At 33.1% G+C, this 20296-nt stretch overlaps 1 protein-coding gene across 1 annotated transcript in view; it reads right to left on the bottom strand.

Annotated features, from left to right (window-relative positions):
* Positions 1 to 20296, bottom strand: part of LOC129957290 (cilia- and flagella-associated protein 36-like) — a 48395-nt gene that overhangs the window by 7252 nt on the left and 20847 nt on the right. The window contains exons 4-6 of the mRNA XM_056069553.1: positions 19236 to 19432; positions 4309 to 4435; positions 340 to 414 (exon numbers count right to left, since the gene is read on the bottom strand). Of these exons, the coding sequence (XP_055925528.1) occupies positions 340 to 414; positions 4309 to 4435; positions 19236 to 19432 (399 nt within the window). The remainder of the gene's footprint in view (positions 1 to 339; positions 415 to 4308; positions 4436 to 19235; positions 19433 to 20296) is intronic.

Here is a 20296-nt window from a genome sequence, read left to right as displayed (position 1 = left end):
ACAAAACGAATAAAAAATCAATATGCAATATCGCCAAAATTAGAGGACATATGAATTTGATTTTCATCATTTTTAAAAGCGCTATGAGCATGGCATTTGTCTCTATTCAGAGAGTTCATGTGCACAATGGACAGAAAATATAGAAGACAATTAAAAAAAAAAAAAAAGCGGTTTTAATGTAAGACAATCCAAAGAATCATTGATATGATCAAAAGTAAAATCAAATAAAAAATAAACGATAAAGTAAAGAATCATTGATAAATATAATCAATATTCCAGGCGAACCAGCTGGTCGTCAAAGGCGACTAATTAAAAATATTTAAATTATCTTTTACTTACCTCAGTCATTTTAGTTATTTCCAAAGGAGCTGCTACTTCATTGTTCGGTGTAGGATTTAAAGAGCTTTCCATAGCCTGTGAACCAATTATTAAATTAATAATTATTAATTAAAAAGAGGTACTAATTTATTAAAACTGAATTTATGAAATATCCAGTTTTATGTTTAAAATTAGTTTACAAATAAAAAATCCAGAATTTATCTTTGTTTGGACTTATCTCCCAAAATTTATCTTTCGAATGCATTTTTATTACTCTCTTTTATTTAACTTAATGCCTTTTATCTTTCTAAAGATAGTATTTTGTAATCGATATCACATTTTCTTTCTCTAGAATAAGAACTCTCAAGATTATTAGGTGTATGTACCCGATGATAATATGATATTTAAATTTTTCTGAAATTTAATTGTCAATGAGTTTATTAATTTCATTTGCGTGATAGCGTGGCGCCACCTAGTATTGAATGCGAGAACGAATTGATTACTAGATCCCATAATACTTATGATAATGGAATAAATCATAGATTAAAATGTAAAAATATAATCATTAATAAAAAATGTTTTTCTGTAATGCTCAAAATATTAGAAAATAATTTTTTTAATTAAAAAAAATCTGAAAGACAAAGCATAAAAAAAAGTGAAATTTTGAAAACGATACGATAAAGAAATTGACACATACTGAATATCATTATAATGAATATCTCTAACAATTCATTTAATAATTTAAACAAGCGAGAATGGTCTTCTCAAAACTTTCTCGCATACTCTGTAATAAAGAGAAGGCCTTGCATGGTATTGGCGTTCAAAAGTTAAGAATTTAGCATTTTAATGAATCTGTCGTGTCATCCTTGGCGAGTTATTTGGCGATTAATTCCTGGCATGCGTTAATAGTATCCAAAAATCGAATTTATGTTTTAGATGCTTTTTTTCCCACCGACTGAAACAAAAATTTGACCCAAAACTACACTTGCAGGCACAAAATCCCAGACCAGATTTGATATATTTAAATCCTTACGTTTTTGAATTATTGCGTTTACATGTTTCGGAAAGTAGAGACCGACAGACGGTCAACCCTTTGTTGGATCAGGTTTAAACTGTAATAAGTATCTACACTATATAGATGTTAAATCTGTAAACCGAATTTTATCCATCTAGCTCTCTTCGTTTTGTTGTTATCGTGTTATATTAGAATAGCCGGATTTCCACAGAGCGGAATTTGCTCAAAATATGATAGAAATCTGCAAATTTGGTATAAAGACAGTATTCCATATTCCATCCGTCCTATATCAAAGCGTTTTTGAGTTATCTTTGTCGCAACAGACAGTTAGACAGATGGACATTTTCCAAAAAATGTGTTTTCCGAACTCAGGAAGGTTTAAAACGTGGATATTCCTTAAAACCTCGAGTTCGATTTCATTGATGATTATTATACTATCTCTATACAACATTTTCAAGAGAGTAAAAAAGAAATTGACCAGTTCTGACGTACTGGAAATATTTTTTTTTGCAAAGAATTACTGGCCATGCACTTCTATATGTCTTTAATGCGGATATTGTTTGTACAAGCAGTATATATATATATATGACGACATGAAATCTTAGGTGAAAGCTTCATAAGAAGCTGTTGGCGAAATTTCATTTTTATTTGAATTTTCTAGAAAAGAGGGTATTTGTCAGAGTCAGATCATTAACCTTCAATCACTAGAATACGTAGGTCAACCGTCATGCCAAATCTCTAGGCATTGACACGATCTTAACCCTATTTAAAATCCTTGCTATTAGAAAAATGGGATTTGTTGCCAACAGCATTGCTCAGCAGCATCATGTTCAGGTGGAGGACGAGCTGTAAGACTGTGGCGGATTGGGATAAGCGAGGATAGAACCTGGAACCTTATGGTTTGCAGCTCAGTAACATGGCCACAATACAAAAGCAATGGCTCGTGTAGTGCAGCTGTTAACTGGCTTATAAGCTTTCACCACAGACTCTCCCTCCAGTGAGTCGGAGGTGTGACGAACGATATGGCTGTTGAGTCTAATGCTCGTGTACCCATTTGAGTAGCGCCAAGCGTTATGACGAGCGTGTGTGGTTGAGTGGATGCTGTTGCTGCGTCAAGTGAGTCTGACGACTTTGGTTTGCTGTGGGTAGATGACGCCACAACAGCTGTACGAAGGTTGAAGGTTCATCGTCTGAGGTCACCAATGTGGCGAATTGTGATGCGCGAGGACAAAATCTGGAACCTTATGGTTTGCAACCCAGTAACATGACCACAATACAAAAGCAATGGCTCGTGTAGCGTAGCTGTTAACTGGCTTATAAGCTTTCACCACAAGACGTTGTGAATTTTAGATAGAAGGCCAGCTGCAAAGAAAGCGGGTAGAGGTAATTCTTTAGTACCAGAGAAATGCTTAAGATATTATGTATTGTGTTCTGGTCATTTCTAATGTCTTTTGAATATTTGAAATTCTAATTCTCTTTTTAGTTTATCGTATATACGAAGTTTAAAGAAAATAAACGAATCGTCAAATGAAATTCGAAATCGGAAATTTAGATGAATATTCACATTTTACATCTCCCTGAACTCGAAAAACGTATTTGTTGACCTTATATCTGTGTGTCTGTCTATCTGTCTGGGAACAAGATAACTTAAAAATGGCTTTGAGCTAGATGGATAAAATTTGGTGTTTGAACTTACGCTCAAATGTGTAGATTTCTGTCAAATTTTGAATGGAATTCATTCGCAGAAAATTTGTCCGCCTGGCAAGTGACTCGACAACTACAAAACGCAAAGAACTAACCAAATGAAATTTGATATACATGTTTAAACTCTAAAGAATATACACTTATTAAATTTTGAACCAAATCTGTCAAATGGTGAACCTCAATCGGTCTGTACTTTCGCAAGCATGTAAAAGTAATAACTCAAAAACGAAATGATCTAGATCAATGAAATTTGGTATGTGATCCTGTGACTACAAATGTAGTTTGTACCAAATTCTAGTGTCAATCGGCTTAAGAAAAGGTGTCAAAATATATACTCTTGCTCAAAAACATTCATTCCAAGGATCTATACTTCTTAATTATTGTTCATCAATACCTTCGCAGCCTTGTGGTGGATTGAAATGTGCGAGGATAGAACCTGGGACCTTGTGGTTCGCAGTCCAGTAACATGAACACAATGCAAAAGAAATTGCTCGTGTAGCGTAGCTGTTAACTGGCTTATAAGCTATTCACCACAGACTCTCCCTCCAGTGAGTCGAACAATATGGCCGTTGAGAGGTGATATATTAGCAGTTGATATATACCCAGTTGAGTTGGCGAGCGTGTGTGCGAGTGGTTGCTATTGCGACAAGCGAGTCTGACGGCCTTGTGTTGATGCGTCATGTGAGTCTGATGACTTTGGTTTGCTGTGGGTAGATGGCGCCACAACAGCTGTATGAAGGTTGAAGTTTCATCGTCAGAGGTCACAAATGTAGCTGGTTTGTGATGCGTGAGGTTAGAACCTGGGACGTTGTGGTTCGCAGTCCAGTAACATGACCATAATACAAAAGCAATTGCTCGTTCAGCACCGCTGTTAACTGGCTTATAAGCTTTTCACCACAGCCTTACCCACGGTTCACAGTTTATGCAGATGAAGGGGATACGACTTTTAATGGGGAATACGTAGGATCCCATTCCCACTGGTTTTCATTACTTTACATTTAGCTATTTTATAGTATTGGACATGTATGAATACAATTTTATAGCAATAAACCGACTGTTATTCTATTATATTAGTTGTGCTTGTAATCTAACCTTATGGTAACATCGTATGGCATAAAAGTATTTAAAATTCCATTGTACATGAAATATTTCGTTAGATCGTTGATTATCATACTGTTTTGTATTGGTTTCAATATTATTGATAAATTAATTATAATTTGTATTTTGAATTATTTTTTTCTTTCAGTTTTATTTTGATTATATGCAATTACTTTTTCCATGAGTTTGATTTCACGCTGCCTCTCTTCTTCGAGTTGAGCTTTGGTTGCTTGAATGATTTCTTTTTGCTCATTTTGCTCCTCAGCCACTGTAGTCTCGGGATTCTCTTCTATGTATTGCCTGTAAAAAAAGCATAAGCATAATTGAATTGTCTGTAAAAGGGTCATTGAATAAATATTAATACAAAGTAAGTTCCTTACGTGATGATGAGCTTAGATTATATAGATTAAAAGCCACATTGCACAAGAACTGTTTTTGAAAGTTTCTTGTAATTTTCAAATTTGATCAGGGGACGTGGATGACAACTATGACAGCAGCCGCACTTCAAAATTCCAAATTGCTACCGGGGAAGCTGCTTGACGCTAATTGATTAAACATGCTCAAGGCCCACGTTCATGCCAGAAATTTTGTAAAATCGAATTTCCAAACTAAGAACATTTATATGAAATTATTATTTTATTACTTTTATTTATTACTAGCCGCCTTTGGCGACCAGCCGGTTCGCCAATCTTAATGCACGTTAAAATTTTAATAATTAAATATTTTATGGAATTCCCATTTTAATTCCTTCTTCTTTAAAATATTTTAAAACTTAAAATTTTAATAGTCATATAATTCACTCATAATATTATAAAGGCCTTCAGCAATAACGTAATATGCATCTCTCTAATTTTCTGTTAGCTCCCGTAGAATTTATGCTTTAAATTAAAGTGAAATGATTAAACTGCAATTAATATAATAATATTTACTGAAACGAAGCATTTTTTTTTTTAAATGAGTACTGAAAACAGAGTTGCTGAGAATTTAAACCTTATGGGCACTAAAGAATATTTTTCTTAATTTATATAATATCACAAAAAGTTTTCAACAAAATTTTCTCAGATTCATCATGAACAGATCGATCAATTAACAATGTTTAATTTTAAATGCATCAAGCACTAAAAAAATAAACAAAATCGTTTGAAATAATCTGTCGAAAACATATTAAGCCTTCAAAACCAAGTCCGTATCCGTTGAAAATAGTTGTCAACAATCAGAACACAATGCGCATGCGTAAATTTTCAACGCCAATTATGGTAACGCAAACGCGTAAATTTTCTACTCCAGTTGGGGTAACGCTATGCAGATTAGACATTTTTAATTTCCTTTAATATGTTTTATTTTTATTCAAAAGTACTTTAGAATAAATCTGAAAGATCGATTAATTAACAATGTTTAATTTTAAATGCATCAAATATTAAGAAAATAAACAGAATCGCTTGAAATAAGCGGCCGAACATTTGTTAAGCCTATCCTCTTCAGCGTGGAAAAAAAAAAAAACTAAAGCCTTACTCATTTGAAATGAAGATTTTTTTTTTGGCGCGAAAGTTAGTTTTTAATTAATAATTAAAATTCTAATTAAAAATTCAAAAAAGGAACCCCAGGTGCACATTCCCGATCTCCAAGGTATGCATGTGCCAAATTTGGTAGCTGTAGGTCGAACCGTCTGGCCTGTAGAGAGCCAACACACACACACACATACATTGAGCTTTATATAAGTATAGACAAAAGTTACTGATATACCACAGAATTCACTTTAATTTCATGTACCAACAATTGACAGTCTGCATAAAAACTATAATGTATAAATATATTAGAAAGAAAGTTCATTAATTTCCTAGAGCTCTTTCAATAGCTTCATAAGACTCTGAAATGCGTATTACGACACTGCTGGTGATAAAGCCATTCGTAGTTTTATATATCCATCAGTTTTAGTTCTAATGAAAATAAAATTAAGCTACAGGGACGGTTTTAAAATTCTCAAGATTCATAATTAATTCCAAGGTCTGAAGGATGTAGAAAGTTGTCTATTTAAACTCACTTACAGCGCCAGCACCCTTTGGTTGCGAAAGAGGAAACCAATATTGCAATTTTATAATTTTTTTTAATAATTCAATTAGTATTAATCAAATTATAATTTGATATTTTTGTTGAGTTTAACAATACCTGTTTAAAGAAAACTACAATGCACTTCATTTTATTGAGCTAGAGACAATATCTTCAAATTAACAATTTTCTCCCTTTCTAGTATATGCAGTGTGCACAATGGAAAAGTTTTATAATCATCAAAGGATTGGATTTCAAGGCTTATATGAATCTAAATACATTGATCCCCTGAGCCTTCGAAAACATATTTTTGGATCTACGGCTGTGAACACTTCGACTCAAAAACGCTAGGAAGTGGAAAGAATAAATTTCCTACATTGATCCCCTGAGCCTTCGAAAACATATTTTTGGAACTACGGATGTGAACACTTCGACTCAAAAACGCTAGGAAGTGGAAAGAATAAATTTCCTACATTGATCCCCTGAGTTTTCGAAAACATGTTTTTGGAACTACGGCTGTGAACACTTCGACTCAAAAACGCTAGGAAGCGGAAAGAATAAATTTCCTACATTGATCCCCTGAGCCTTCGAAAACATATTTTTGGATCTACGGCTGTGAACACTTCGACTCAAAAACGCTGGAAGCGGAAAGAATAAATTTCCTACATTGATCCCCTGAGCCTTCGAAAACATATTTTTGGATCTACGGCTGTGAACACTTCGACTCAAAAACGTTAGGAAGTGGAAAGAATAAATTTCCTACATTGATCCCCTGAGCCTTCGAAAACATATTTTTGGATCTACGGCTGTGAACACTTCGACTCAAAAACGCTAGGAAGCGGAAAGAATAATTTTCCTACATTGATCCCCTGAGCCTTCGAAAACATATTTTTGGATCTACGGCTGTGAACACTTCGACTCAAAAACACTAGGAAGCGGAAAGAATAAATTTCCTACATTGATCCCCTGAGCCTTCGAAAACATATTTTTGGAACTACGGCTGTGAACACTTCGACTCAAAAACGTTAGGAAGTGGAAAGAATAAATTTCCTACATTGATCCCCTGAGCCTTCGAAAACATATTTTTGGATCTACGGCTGTGAACACTTCGACTCAAAAACGCTGGAAGCGGAAAGAATAAATTTCCTACATTGATCCCCTGAGCCTTCGAAAACATATTTTTGGATCTACGGCTGTGAACACTTCGACTCAAAAACGTTAGGAAGTGGAAAGAATAAATTTCCTACATTGATCCCCTGAGCCTTCGAAAACATATTTTTGGATCTACGGCTGTGAACACTTCGACTCAAAAACGCTAGGAAGCGGAAAGAATAATTTTCCTACATTGATCCCCTGAGCCTTCGAAAACATATTTTTGGATCTACGGCTGTGAACACTTCGACTCAAAAACACTAGGAAGCGGAAAGAATAAATTTCCTACATTGATCCCCTGAGCCTTCGAAAACATATTTTTGGAACTACGGCTGTGAACACTTCGACTCAAAAACGTTAGGAAGTGGAAAGAATAAATTTCCTACATTGATCCCCTGAGCCTTCGAAAACATATTTTTGGAACTACGGCTGTGAACACTTCGACTCAAAAACGCTAGGAAGCGGAAAGAATAAATTTCCTACATTGATCCCCTGAGCCTTCGAAAACATATTTTTGGATCTACGGCTGTGAACACTTCGACTCAAAAACGCTAGGAAGCGGAAAGAATAAATTTCCTACATTGATCCCCTGAGCCTTCGAAAACATATTTTTGGATCTACGGCTGTGAACACTTCGACTCAAAAACGTTAGGAAGTGGAAAGAATAAATTTCCTACATTGATCCCCTGAGCCTTCGAAAACATATTTTTGGATCTACGGCTGTGAACACTTCGACTCAAAAACGTTAGGAAGCGGAAAGAATAAATTTCCTACATTGATCCCCTGAGCCTTCGAAAACATATTTTTGGAACTACGGCTGTGAACACATCGACTCAAAAACGTTAGGAAGTGGAAAGAATAAATTTCCTACATTGATCCCCTGAGCCTTCGAAAACATATTTTTGGATCTACGGCTGTGAACACTTCGACTCAAAAACGCTAGGAAGCGGAAAGAATAAATTTCCTACATTGATCCCCTGAGCCTTCGAAAACATATTTTTGGATCTACGGCTGTGAACACTTCGACTCAAAAACGTTAGGAAGCGGAAAGAATAAATTTCCTACATTGATCCCCTGAGCCTTCGAAAACATATTTTTGGATCTACGGCTGTGAACACTTCGACTCAAAAACGCTAGGAAGCGGAAAGAATAAATTTCCTACATTGATCCCCTGAGCCTTCGAAAACATATTTTTGGATCTACGGCTGTGAACACTTCGACTCAAAAACGCTAGGAAGCGGAAAGAATAAATTTCCTACATTGATCCCCTGAGCCTTCGAAAACATATTTTTGGAACTACGGCTGTGAACACTTCGACTCAAAAACGTTAGGAAGTGGAAAGAATAAATTTCCTACATTGATCCCCTGAGCCTTCGAAAACATATTTTTGGATCTACGGCTGTGAACACTTCGACTCAAAAACGCTAGGAAGCGGAAAGAATAAATTTCCTACATTGATCCCCTGAACCTTCGAAAACATATTTTTGGATCTACGGCTGTGAACACTTCGACTCAAAAACGCTAGGAAGTGGAAAGAATAAATTTCCTACATTGATCCCCTGAGCCTTCGAAAACATATTTTTGGATCTACGGCTGTGAACACTTCGACTCAAAAACGCTAGGAAGCGGAAAGAATAAATTTCCTACATTGATCCCCTGAGCCTTCGAAAACATATTTTTGGAACTACGGCTGTGAACACTTCGACTCAAAAACGTTAGGAAGTGGAAAGAATAAATTTCCTACATTGATCCCCTGAGCCTTCGAAAACTTATTTTTGGAACTACGGCTGTGAACACTTCGACTCAAAAACGCTAGGAAGTGGAAAGAATAAATTTCCTACATTGATCCCCTGAGCGTTCGAAAACTTATTTTTGGATCTACGGCTGTGAACACTTCGACTCAAAAACGCTAGGAAGCGGAAAGAATAAATTTCCTACATTGATCCCCTGAGCCTTCGAAAACATATTTTTGGATCTACGGCTGTGAACACTTCGACTCAAAAACGCTAGGAAGCGGAAAGAATAAATTTCCTACATTGATCCCCTGAGCCTTCGAAAACATATTTTTGGAACTACGGCTGTGAACACTTCGACTCAAAAACGTTAGGAAGTGGAAAGAATAAATTTCCTACATTGATCCCCTGAGCCTTCGAAAACATATTTTTGGATCTACGGCTGTGAACACTTCGACTCAAAAACGCTAGGAAGCGGAAAGAATAAATTTCCTACATTGATCCCCTGAGCCTTCGAAAACATATTTTTGGATCTACGGCTGTGAACACTTCGACTCAAAAACGTTAGGAAGTGGAAAGAATAAATTTCCTACATTGATCCGCTGAGCGTTCGAAAACTTATTTTTGGAACTACGGCTGTGAACACTTCGACTCAAAAACGCTAGGAAGTGGAAAGAATAAATTTCCTATGTGATCTGGGCGCGCAATTTGTGTATTTTTATCAAATATGGACAAAATCAATCCAAGATAATCATTTTCATTCAAGTGCATATAAAACACAGTAACTCAAACATGCACCTGACTAAGTGGAAACATTCTGGTACCCATGTAGACCAATTTGGTCAAATTTGGAGTTTTTCTTTAATACCTAAAAAGATCATTAAAAGAAAACCGCATATATGTTATCTTTAAAACAAAATGAATTATGATACAGAAAAGAAATTGACTTATGCCATTTTTCACATCACGTAAAGTTTAGTTTAGTGGGCCGCGGTGGTCTGGTGGTAAGGTCTCGGTTTCGGAAGCGAAGGGTGTATTTAGGCATTTTATGGAACTACGCAGTGCATATTATTAAGCTACTCTTTTAATAAAATGGTCAGTTTAGTTTCATGTTTTAGCACATATTTAACATAATGATTTAATTAGATTAATATGTTTTTTATTTTATTAACTTAACGAATGTATTTGTTTTCATTTATTTATAAATTCAAATCTCCCTTCATCCATGGCGTTGCGGTGGCCTGGTGGTAAGTACTCGGCTTAGGAACAGGAGGGTTTTAGATTCGAGACCTGAATCCACCAAAGAACCCTCCTGTACGCGGGTCTGATGCACGTTAAATCAGTCAAGACCAAACGACATCCGGCTGGCGCGAAGTGGAAGCTTGTAGAGAGGGGTGCAAACTCAGATGTTATCCTTGTCATTTGACCGCGGTTCAAAATTACGAGGTCCGCCCCAAAAGAGTCCTAGTGTTGCTTTAAAAACTGGACGTTAATATAACTAAACTAAACTATACGCATCACCTAAAACGCTGTTTCTTTGGTAAAAATAGAGGCCATATACAAATTGATACTGGAAATTTTTAGATCAAAAATGGAAAAGTATGTCTTAAAAGAATGCCCTTAAAAACTTTTAACAGACAGAGATTAACAATTGTCTGCCTATGTAAGAAGAGAGACGCATGCGACCCCCAAATTCATTTTATGCGGTCTCACAATTGGCGCACATAATAAAAAATTGAAAAAGAAATCTGAATTTCACCGTGCAGTTTTTTAAAAAAAAAATATTTTAACATAAACTGCTGAAACTGCTAAATTACAGTTTAATGAAAGAAAATAAATCGTCTCTGAGTTAATTTGTTAGGATGTCGCTTTGAAAAATTACGATAAATTTGACAATAAATTACTTGAATGTATTTATTTTGTATTTTAATTTTTACAAACAAAAATGGCAGTCAGAACATTAAAAAAAACATTTAAGAATACGTAGCAGTGCCGCGAATATGCTCTAAACAGTTAAAACGAGTTTTAATGTAAATATTATATTACATTTTATATTTTTATAATATATCAAACATTTTATTTCTATTTTCTTATATGGTCTCTATGCAGCGCGTTCAATTCTCGATTAAGTATAACTTACTCAGTTTTAAAGATATGAATACGCAGTTTTTTATAATAATGTTGTTGGTTAAAAAAAATTAAAACTTTCTAATTAACTAAATTTGTCTAGAGGGACAGCATAAAAATTCAAAAGTATAACTTTCGGAAAATTAAAGGAATTTTTTTTTTTTATTAGCATGGTGTGATTTCGTGCATTATTTTGAACTACTTTGCAATTTACATTGTCCGCTTATCACAAATAAGTAAAGAATTAAACCGTGTTTCAATCTTTTTGGGACACTGTATTTTTTTGTGCATTCGAAGTATAATTGCGTGTATTGCAATGATTCAAGGATATGAATATGAAACTAAATTTTGTTTTTTACATCTAAATTTCAATTGTTTTTTATTTTTATATTGTTTCCGCAATTTTATATTATAAATAAAATATTTCTGATGTCATGTTTTCCGATTTCATTTATTTTATCTTTACACAATTCAGTAAATTCTTCATTCATTTTATAGAGTAAAAAAGTTTCAAAATTTCAATATTTTATAATTGCAATGTTTCAGTTCCTTTTTAGATAATTTGTAGCTAATTTTACATATTAATTTTTTTTTATCAAATTGCAGTCTAGTTTTAATAATTAACCCCTTAATATTTTTTTATTTTATAATAGCATATCTGGAAAATACGAGCGACTTTTCATGTTAATACAGAGGACGCGCCTGCTGATATATGGATGCAATTGGAATTTAATAATTACAAAATCTCCAGTTTAAGCTACGATTTCAAATAGTTTTCTTCCAGACAACAACAGCAAAGAAAAAAAAAACTACTTTAAAGAATTTGTAAAATTGTGTATTATCATGTGAGAACATGATATTAGGATTTTAGGATTTTTGAAGCCTCAAAATGCGCAAGTCGAAAATAAAGGGTTATAGGTCCTAAGATGTTATCACCCGAGGAAAAAAAAAATAAATTTGGATCTCGAAAGATTTTAAAATGGAAACAAACCATCATATTTCTAAAAATCAACGATCACGCAATACACTAGTCACGTGATCATTTCAAACCAGATTAAACTGGATTTTCGCAATAATAATAATAAATATAATAATAATTTTCTGGCCTCGAGAAAACGTTTTGGGGGGAAAAAAAAACAAAAAAACATCGTTTTCCTAAATATCGACGCATGCGTCGACTATCATCTGATAGTAACGTGATTGTTCCAAACCGGTTTAAACCGGTTAAGAACTCAAATTAATTATGACAAACAATGACTTAAAAATAATAATGTTCTCACATGATAACTTGAAATTTGAGACGGCAGATTTCAATTTTATATTTTTGTCATTTTTTCCAAGACTTTTTTTTAAACAAGAATTTACTATGTCATTCACAGACAGATCCATTTTACTTTAACTATCACAAAATTTCTGGGTTAGGTCACGATTTCAAGCAGATTTCATCTACACATCAGCAGCAGCAAAATTTAAAAATTACTTTAAGCAATTTGAAGAATTGTGCTACCATGTATTTGGATATTATTTTTAGAAGAATTTACTGTCACATACACACAGAGAGAGATTCATTTTACTAAAAGAATTTAAATTATTAAATAAGACTGAATACAGATAGTTGTGACTGAAGTTATTATATAGATAGGTAAAATATCTTAAGTCTTCTACTAGTTCTTTTCTAGTACAATATTATTTTGAGCTGATAATGGCATTCCAAGAGTTATCTTTTTGTAATTGAATACTTCTTTTCAATATTCGTTATGGTCCAAATGCCAAACGAGAAAATAATTTCTTCGACTCAATGAAATTCAAAGGAAAACTAAAGCGCTTGAAAAGCAGGTGTCATTTTATTTTGACTTTCAGCAACAGTTGCAAATTCTTATTATTTTTATTCTATCGATTATTATCGTTTGCGTTCTTAAAAGTATTTATAGAGGAAATGGTGGCGACATACTGTTATTTTAATTGAAAGCTTATCGCACACTTTTATGTACGCGAGTCGTGTTTGATGTTGTTATGGTAACAGTTCTGTTTCTTTTCGGAAAATTGAGAAAATAAGTATGCTTAGCGATGATTCTTGCTGAGAAAATATAAACTTGAATGTGAATATTCGGTAAATGAATGCCATTTGATTTTGGCATGATAATATTAATAGACTATAGTATACTTACTATCTATAAAGAGTGACGTGTGATGAAATATGCATGTTGAAAAAAAAACATTCATAAACACTTGGTAAGATAAAATGTTGAACTTTAAGCTATCGAGTTTGCAAGTATTTTATTCTTTGATTAATAGACGCTCATAAAGAATGAGGTTTTCAACATGTTAAATAGATTTTTTAATTAAAACATAATCGAATGTTAATGTTTTGCTTGGAATGTATTATTATACAAAAACCATTTTCACATTATTTAAGAATTAAAAAAAAACTTTTAAGCTGTGATAAATTTTTAGTATGATTCTTTTCTCTAATTGTAAATAATTTTGCAAAATCTTATTTCTGTTTCATTGCAACACATGCAATTCATTTACAGCATTCATATACAAGCACTTGCAACGTTATAATAACGTAATGTATTTATTTTATGCATGTGTATGCTGTTGCTGATATAAAATTAAAAATAAATACTTCAAAATTCAACGTGTATTTTATTTAAAAAATAAAATACTGGGATGAATCGAGACTAAAATATTATACTATGATGTTTCAATTTAGAGATCCAAATTTCTTTTCGCAATATTTCCCAATAAAAGAAATGAGAAAATTAATTTTCCCAGAGCTTAAATTTCACTGTTTTGAATGCTGTATCTAAATGAAAATTATTCCATACAATTGTTAATACATGGGGCAAACCCTTTTCCCACCGTGCTTTTAAAGGTTTAATGTTAATCCTCTTCTAGTTCTTTTCCTTGTTATGACTATCTCAAAGTATTCGAAAGTTTCGACCTACATCGAAAACCCCTTTAAAGTGCGGGGTCAGCATTTTCGATTTCATGTTGCATTAAAAGTAAAATTAGCTGATTTTCTGTCTGGAGCACTTAAGGGGTTAGAAAAGTACGAAAAAAATGCAAAGTTAATAAAGAAATAAATAAATTTACAGTTTAGGAACCAAAAATAATTTACGATTGAAAAATTTTTATGAATCAAGAAGAGGTAAAAAATTATCTAATATGTTTTTTAAAATTAAATATATATTTTTTAACTTTCCCGTATACGTTGCATAGAGAAAGTTTAGTAATTGTCAAAATTTTTGAACTCTCCACGTTTTAAAACTCCTTGAGTTCGAAAAACACATTTTTGGAAAATGTCCGCCTGTCTATCTGTCTGTCTGTGATAAAGATTGAAAGGAAAAAAATGATTAAAGGCAACACTCTTAAAAGTTTATAAATTAAAATTTTCAAAATATAAATTTAATAATACCAATCAATCAGTCAATTAAGATGTGCTTTAAGGAAGTTGTTTTAGGTAGAGTTTCCAAGTAGGATTAAACGAACTTTGGCAGGATTTCATAAACTTCTGATAATTCTTAAAGATAAGAAGATTTATTTGACTTTTACTTTCTCGTGTACAAAGTAAAAAGAAAGTAGTACCAAAAATATTCGAATTCGAAATTTTGACGAATTTCCAAGTTTTAGACATTTCTGAGTTCGAAAAACACATTTTCTGGAAAATGTCTGCCTGTGACAAAGATAACTGAAAAAAAAACCAAAAACACATACACTTTTATATAGATATGAAGGAAATTTGGTATACAGTCCTTACACCAAACTTGTAGATTTCTATCAAATTTGTCTGTCTGTCCGGCTGTTATACGATATGGCTGTTAAGTTAATACGACAACTATAAAATGAAAAGAGATAGATAAAATTCGGTATACAGATGTAGCATCTACAGTGCAGACGCCTATCAGAGTTTGAGCCAAATCCAACTAGAGGTTGACCATCTGTCGGTCTGTACTTTCAAAAACATGTAAACGCGATAACTCAAAAACACGATAATTTAAATATATATTATTTGCTATGTTATTTTGTGAAAATTTTTGTTTCAGTCGGTTGGGAAACCTAAATTCGAATTTCGGATGCTATTAACAGCATGTCAAGGATTAATCGCCAAAAAAACCTCGCCAAGGAACACATGATAGATTTGCGATATTCACAAAGTGCTCTCTCCAAGTGTTAATATTTTGTAACTACTGTGTGTCAATGCCCTGCAAGGTATTTTCTGGGATAACACCTTTATTAGAGAGTATGCGAGAAAGATTTAGGGAGACCACCTTCGCTGGCCAATTAATTTCAATCTATGACCATTTTGGAATATTTGATGTATATCGTATGTTTTAAAAATTGCGGAAAGAGTGACAAAAACTCAAAACTTTTTACGACTTTTCAAACTAGTGACAAAACTTTTTATAACTTCGAAATGAGGTATCCTTATTTTAAAATGAGATATATACAAAATCAACAACTCAGCATTTTGAAGAAGATTGCAAAGGCTGAGTGGAAACAGATAACTAAACTAAAATATATTGTTCTAAAATATGTCTACATTATTTGAAAAAAAAATTATATGACAGAAACCTTGATAGCATTGAAACATATAATATTGAATTTTAAAGTTGCAAAATTAATTTTTGTTGTTCTAGAAGTCATGGGGAGGGGGAAACGGCAAAATTCAGCTTAATTTTTATTAAAAATTTTAAAAACTCCTTCCGAAATGCATATTTTCTTCGTTCAAAAAATATATGTAGCAAATTTAATAATTATATGTCAAACGGTTGGACCTCTGAAATAAAAGAACCATCTCGTTTTAGTTTTTTAATAAATAATTTCAGCCTTTTTAATCATTTGAATTTTTGACAGCCTTTAAGAAAGTTTTTGATTTTAAAAAAGAAAAAAAAATCTTCCATTTACATTAGAAAAATTTTAAAAGAAAATGAATTTTCCTTCATAAAAATAAAGAAGTCGTGTCTTTTTATCATTGCTTTTTTTGCTTGAGATAAAATTCAATGGAAAAACATTAATTGAACAAAAATGAAAAAAGTATTCAACTTAATTTTGTTGTTCATATTAGCTTTATAAAGATGTATAGCGAAAATTTAAAACTGAACTTAAAAAAATCAAAAATAGAAAAGAATTAAAAAAATATATATATAAAGAGAATAGATAGGATTTATTTCAACACTGCTTCAAGTATCACAATTTTAGTTTGAAATAATAGCAAACTCACACAAACACAGCGAAATCTCGCTTAAAAAGCATAATTCTCTCCCGAATCTTGCAATTGGAAACACTTTTTTCTACTGGAATCCATGTAAAATAGGACAATACGAACAAAAATATTCAAACAAAGTTATAACAAAATAATTTATCATTTATAATGCATGTTTTTTAAAAAGAAAATTATCTAAAGACATTTGTCTTAAACTGTGTTTCAAAATTTGGTGAAAACATGACATAGTATTATCATTAAATGAATTTGTAACGCGCATAGCTATCACCTTATCAGGATGGTGCTTCTCAACATACGATGCAATAATTTCCCACACTTTTAGCATCGCCCTTACTTCACTGTAATGTTGTTGCTCGGTTGAATCTTTTATTTCTACTTCTTCTAACCAAATCTCCTCCGCAATTTACTGCTTTTCCATGAGTTCATTGATCTATTTGAGATCCACTTTAAACCTCATAATCTTGGCCAGACACGTAATCTCGTCGATAAAAGCTCCGCAGTACCTGCTCAAACCCCTCGGAGTCACGTTCGACAACGCCATCCGGCCAAAACTAATTTCATGTAGGTATAAGGATATTTTTTTCAAACAAGTGCTCAACACAAAACTGATACAAGCTAGTCCAGCATATGACATCACTGTGTCTTCCCGCCACTTGTTCTGCGAAATATCGCTAGTTAAGCGAGTAACGCCCTCTCTCTCTTTTTTTATTAAGTTTTGCTCGTTGTACAAGGTACTCGTTAAGGTGGCAAAACTTAAAAAATATCTAAAAAATCATTAAAAAAAATCGAAATTTTTTTTTATGGACTTTTATGATAAATTGAATTTTTCTAAACGTATCTTTAAAATTTTAGAGCTGAATCTATATTTTTTAAATTAAGATATTGAAAAAATTTGCTTCATGACAGGAGAGAAAACAATGTTGCCACGCCCACTTTTCAGATCATCTGCTAAAAAAGAGCCCGAAAAAACTAATTATAATTTTCTATCACTCTCAAACTCGGATAGTTAAAGTGCAATGAAGTTAGTCAGTAAAGTTTTGTCCACATGCCATTTTTCTTATAAGGATAAAAGTTTTAAATTAAGGGGTTTTTTTTAGTTTCTGTTCGTTCACAATTTTCGACACATTAAGGCTTTTAAAACAATGAAAATAAAGACATTCCTATTTAATGTTAGTTTCAGTATCCTGAGATGACCGCTTTTTGACGATTCTATCTCACTAAGGGGTGAGGCGCGGAAGGATGAGTGCTTTTCCGGAAATCTTCGTCATTCTTTGACCTTGATTTCCGCCCTGATAGATACTTTTTTGTTCAGTTTTTTTTATTTTAATTTAATTTACTCTGTGAGTAATCCGAGTTTACTTTATTGTTAAAAGTAAACATCTCCTCCTTTCATTTTTTCTGTAACCCCTATTTTTACGAATTGAACCCATCTTAACGCATGCGCAAAAGCGCGGAGGGGGTTTAGAATCCTTTGGTACACAACCTCTCTCTCTATATATATATGCTATTAATGTATGTTTGTAGCAGAAGCATGCATTTAATCAGCTCTGAGATATACATTTATTTTTTAAAATTATGATAAAGATTTTTTAAATATTGATTATTTTTAGGTTTTTCTTTATATATATATATATATATATATGTAACATATTTTGGTTTAAGTAGAATGCAGGTTTGAAGACATAGACGAGACGTTGTATTTTTAATTCCGTTTTATTCTCTCTCGGGAGGCAAACATGATTATTTACAAAAAGGCACAACGCAGCACAAAAACAGAAGGCAAAAAGGGCCGAACAAATGATCGCTCGCCTTATATAGCATAGGAATTCCGGGCACGCGCCGAGGGAATGACCTTTGACACCTGTTCAAGGGTACCAAAGTATCACTCTCATTTGAAACGTAGTTCTTGATGGCGCATTATTTTTACAAAGGAATTAATTAAACCGAAAGTGGAATTGGATCACGAAATAAGAGAATATTTTAGAATGAAGTTAGGAAGGCTAAATTAAGGTAAAGTTTTGGAAATTAATTTGGATTAAATTAAGAGTTTAAAATATCATTACATATATATTATTATATAATATTTTATTTGCATAAACTTCCGCCATTTTTTATTTGAAATAATTTAGAATAAATTAATTAGCATTTTGTAAACATTACAGGCAAATTGGAATGATTTTATATCATGGTATTGATGAACAAAAACTTTAAATTCATTTTTTTTCCTTTCATTCATTTTGCTTACATACTATTCGAAAACCTAAGGCGTTTTTTAAAAATTGAAGTAGTGGTGTGAAATTTTTTGTGAATGTTCTAAAATATATACTTTATAAAACTTGCCGTGGAATTAGCTTTAAGATGCGTTGTAATATTTTAAAAAAGTCAAAATTATTGCATTTTTTTCAGAATTTTTTATTCATTTCACAGTAAAAAAATTATGAAATCTTAAATATCATTAGAAGAAGGAAATCCATAGCAAGTTTTATGTAGAATATTAGTAGCTACCTAAAAACAATTGTAGAAAAATCTGCATTTTTAAAAATGCCTTAGAAATTTAACAAAAAGCTCACATTCTTTTAAAAAATTCAAATCTTACAAAATTTTTTAGAAATAATTCAAAAGTTTTTGTAGAAAAAAGAAGTTATCGAAGTTATCTATTTTGCATTAAATATAATTCCAAACATTGAAATAAAAACAATTATTTAGATGGTACCGTGCTGCCTTACGCGAGATTTGACTGTTGTTTACAAGTAAATCTTTACACCTTTTCTGGGGCCATCTTATATTTACTAAATATTCCGAATTTTCTTACTTTATTACAATTTCCATGATCTTCTTCTCTTCGGTGGATGGTTCATAATCTTCTCCAGGAAGGAACGATTCTGGAAGCAATCCATACTGATGCGCAAGCAAGTCCAGAGCTTGTAACTGAAGTTCGAGATTCTTCTGTGTCATCATTCGCTTGAAGATTTCATAATCGTTTGCGGCCCACAGCTGCTCGAAAAGACTCTGGAAAAAAATGGTGCAGTATAAAATGATCATCAAGTTTAAAAGAATTTATTTGACATTTACAAATATAATTCGCTATATTAACCGCTTTCATAACATTGTTCATATACAGGGTGGCCATAAAATAACTTTCCTGTTTGGCGGCATCTGCAGCTAAAACGAAGGAACGAAATGAAATCACATTTCACGTACAGACTGTGAAAGGCGTGGGAAGATGAATTCCGCAGAAAAAAAAATAGTACCAAAAGTTACCGCTAGGGGAAATACTGTCACTATGGGTTATGAATGAATTCCTGAAACTCACAGAAAATAATCTTTTATTCATCAATAGTTGGGCCCCCTAAAAGCCGTGCACCATTTTTAACGGTAACTTTCCTGCGAACAACATATTCCATGATGTTCTTGTGGCGGATTGAATTCAGCGGGGATAGAACCTGGCACCTTGTGGTTCGCAGTCCAGTAACATGACCAGGATACAAAAGCAATTGCTCGTGTATCGTAGTTGTTAACTGGCTTATAAGCTTTTCACTACAGATTCTCCATCCGGTGAGTCGGAGGTGAGACGAACGATATGGCTGTTGATTGGTGATGTATTTGCTGTTGATTCTAATGCGCCTGTATCCATTTGAGTAGCGCCAAGCGTTATGACAAGCGTGTGTGGATGAGTGGTTGCTGATGCTGTTGCTACGTCAAGTGAGTCTGACGACTTTGGGTTGCTGTGGGTAGATGGCGCCACAACAGCTGTACGAAGGTTGAAGGTTCATCGTCCGAGGTCACTAATGTGGCGGATTGTGATGAGCGGGGATAGAACCTGGAATCTTGTGGTTCGTAGCCGAGTAACATGACCACGAAACAAAAGCAATC

This window comes from Argiope bruennichi, chromosome 11 (assembly GCF_947563725.1).
Source record: "Argiope bruennichi chromosome 11, qqArgBrue1.1, whole genome shotgun sequence".
NCBI classification, from domain to species: Eukaryota; Metazoa; Arthropoda; class Arachnida; order Araneae; family Araneidae; genus Argiope; species Argiope bruennichi.
The sequence above is the reverse complement of the archived record's forward strand: the minus strand, read 5'-3'. Positions and strand labels throughout refer to the sequence as shown.